We start from the raw sequence: 2,112 nt of genomic DNA on the forward strand, positions 1-2,112 counted from the left end.
GCCGCCCGCCGCCCGCAGATCAATAGGGACGCGAGGGAAGGAGCATGCAGTCCGCCTGGGCAGGCGCGGGGAGAACCGGCAGCGGCACACCGAAAGCACCCCCAAAACAAACCCCCCGGCAGCCCTGCTCCCTTCCCCCCCCGTCCCCGCACCCCTCGGCTCCTCTAAAGCGAGAGCTTTCCCCCTCTGCTTTCTTATGAACCCAGGATGAGCAGCAAGGAAGAGCAGAGCAAGTGCTGCCCGCCCGCTGTTCCCGGCTCCACCTTCACCATTCAGTCCATCCTGGGCAGCGGCAGCGCCGACGGCCCCCGAGAAGCGGGCCCTAAGGCGGCCCCGTGGCCCCCGCGAGGTCGGAACCTCTCCCTTTCCTCGGACGAAGAGGAACCGAACGAGAGCTGGAAACACCGCGGCTGCTTCTGCCCCGAAGCCCACGGCCCCGCCGAGCCGTGCCGTAAGCAGCAGCCCCTCGGCTTCGCCCGTCTCGGTGAGTAGCGCTGCGCGACGGCGCGGCCGCGCCTCGGGGCTGCCGGGTGTGAGCCGGCCATGGCTGGAGGGGGGATGGATCTGCTGGAAAAACGGGGCGGCTTTGGTTTTTCTTTCCTTTTCCCACCTCAGCAGGGTTCGTTCTCGCCCTGGCGAAGGGGCGAGTTTGGAGTGATAACGAACGTTCCCTTATCTCCTGCTTCTTTACAACGCTCCGCTGAGGGAGAGAAAGATGTTTATTTTTAGCATTAGTTCTGATGAAACGGCGTGTGAAATGTGGTGTTGTAAAGCAAAATGCGCCGGCTCGTGTCGGGCAGGAAAGCAGCATTGAGCCCGGTGCTCAGGTGCCTTCGCTGTGACATATCACAGAATCATCGTGAAATCACAGAATCGGGGAATATCCCGAGCTTTAAGGGAAGGACCCTTAAAGATCATGGTATCCAACCCCCGGCTCCAAGCAGGACCCCCCAAAACTCAATTCCTGTGTCTGAGAGGGGTGTCTCACCACTCTCGGGGCTGTAGGAGCCGTAGGGGGCTGTTCCGTGCCCATCACACTCTGGGGCAAAACCTTTTCCCTAAAAGCCAACCTGGCCTTTCCCAACGAAGCTTCATGCTGTTCTTCGGGTGCTATCCATTTCGTCCATCCATTTGTCCTCCTGCACATCCATTCACCTTGTCCATCCATTTTTCCACCCCTCCATCCACCTGTCCATCCCTCCATCTATCCACTCGACCATCCAGCCCTCTCTCCATCACACACCAACCCCTGATGCACAACCGCTCATATCAGAAGTTTCTCCCACCCTCGCTGCCGTTTCCTGCCGCTTTTCCTCCTCTCCCGACTCCCCGGAGCCGTCGGGGCCGCGCCGTCGGTGGCTGCCGGTGCGACCCGCGCTGTGGCTGTGTTGCAGGCAGCACCAAGGGCAGCGGAGCGGCTGCGGGCGGAGCGGAACGGCCCCCCTTCCTCTCGGCCTCCCCGCAGGACTTTAAGGAGGACAAGGAGAAGCCGCTGGGATCCTCCTCTCCCTCTTACGGGGACAGGCAACGCGACGGCGGGGACCGGCAGGCCGGGGCCGCCAAAAAGAAGACGCGCACGGTGTTCAGCCGCAGCCAGGTGTACCAGCTGGAATCCACCTTCGACATGAAGCGATACCTGAGCAGTTCGGAGCGGGCCTGCCTGGCCTCCAGCCTGCAGCTCACCGAGACACAGGTGAAGACGTGGTTTCAGAACCGCCGCAACAAGTGGAAGCGACAGCTGTCGGCAGAGCTGGAGGCTGCCAACATGGCCCACGCTTCAGCTCAGACTCTGGTGGGGATGCCGCTGGTGTTCAGAGACAATTCCCTCCTGCGGGTGCCGGTGCCGCGTTCCATCGCCTTCCCCGCTCCTCTCTACTACCCCGGCAGCAACCTCTCGGCCTTACCGCTCTACAATCTCTACAATAAGATCGAGTACTGAGAGCCCCGCCCGCCCCGTCGGGGCTGGGAGCGGCCGCGCCTCCGGGCTTCGGCTCCGGGACCGCCTGCGGGGCTTCGGGCCCGGGACTTCGGGATTCGGTTCTGGGGGTTCTGCTCCGGCTCCGAGGCATCGGGTCCGGGGATTCGGCTCCGACTCGGGTTCGGGGCCGCTTC

General features: G+C 63.0%; 1 protein-coding gene across 1 annotated transcript; it reads left to right on the forward strand.

Moving 5' to 3' along the window:
* Nucleotides 1-207: 207 nt before the first annotated feature.
* On the forward strand, nucleotides 208-1,939 carry HMX2 (H6 family homeobox 2; the record flags this gene model as incomplete). The annotated part of the gene is made up of 2 exons (XM_079535758.1): nucleotides 208-484; nucleotides 1,395-1,939. 2 exons carry the CDS (start codon nucleotides 208-210, stop codon nucleotides 1,937-1,939), a joined length of 822 nt encoding a protein of 273 aa, XP_079391884.1.
* Nucleotides 1,940-2,112: the final 173 nt, after the last annotated feature.

The sequence above is a fragment of the Tetrao urogallus genome, assembly GCF_951394365.1.
Source record: "Tetrao urogallus genome assembly, chromosome: 5".
NCBI lineage: Eukaryota > Metazoa > Chordata > Aves > Galliformes > Phasianidae > Tetrao > Tetrao urogallus.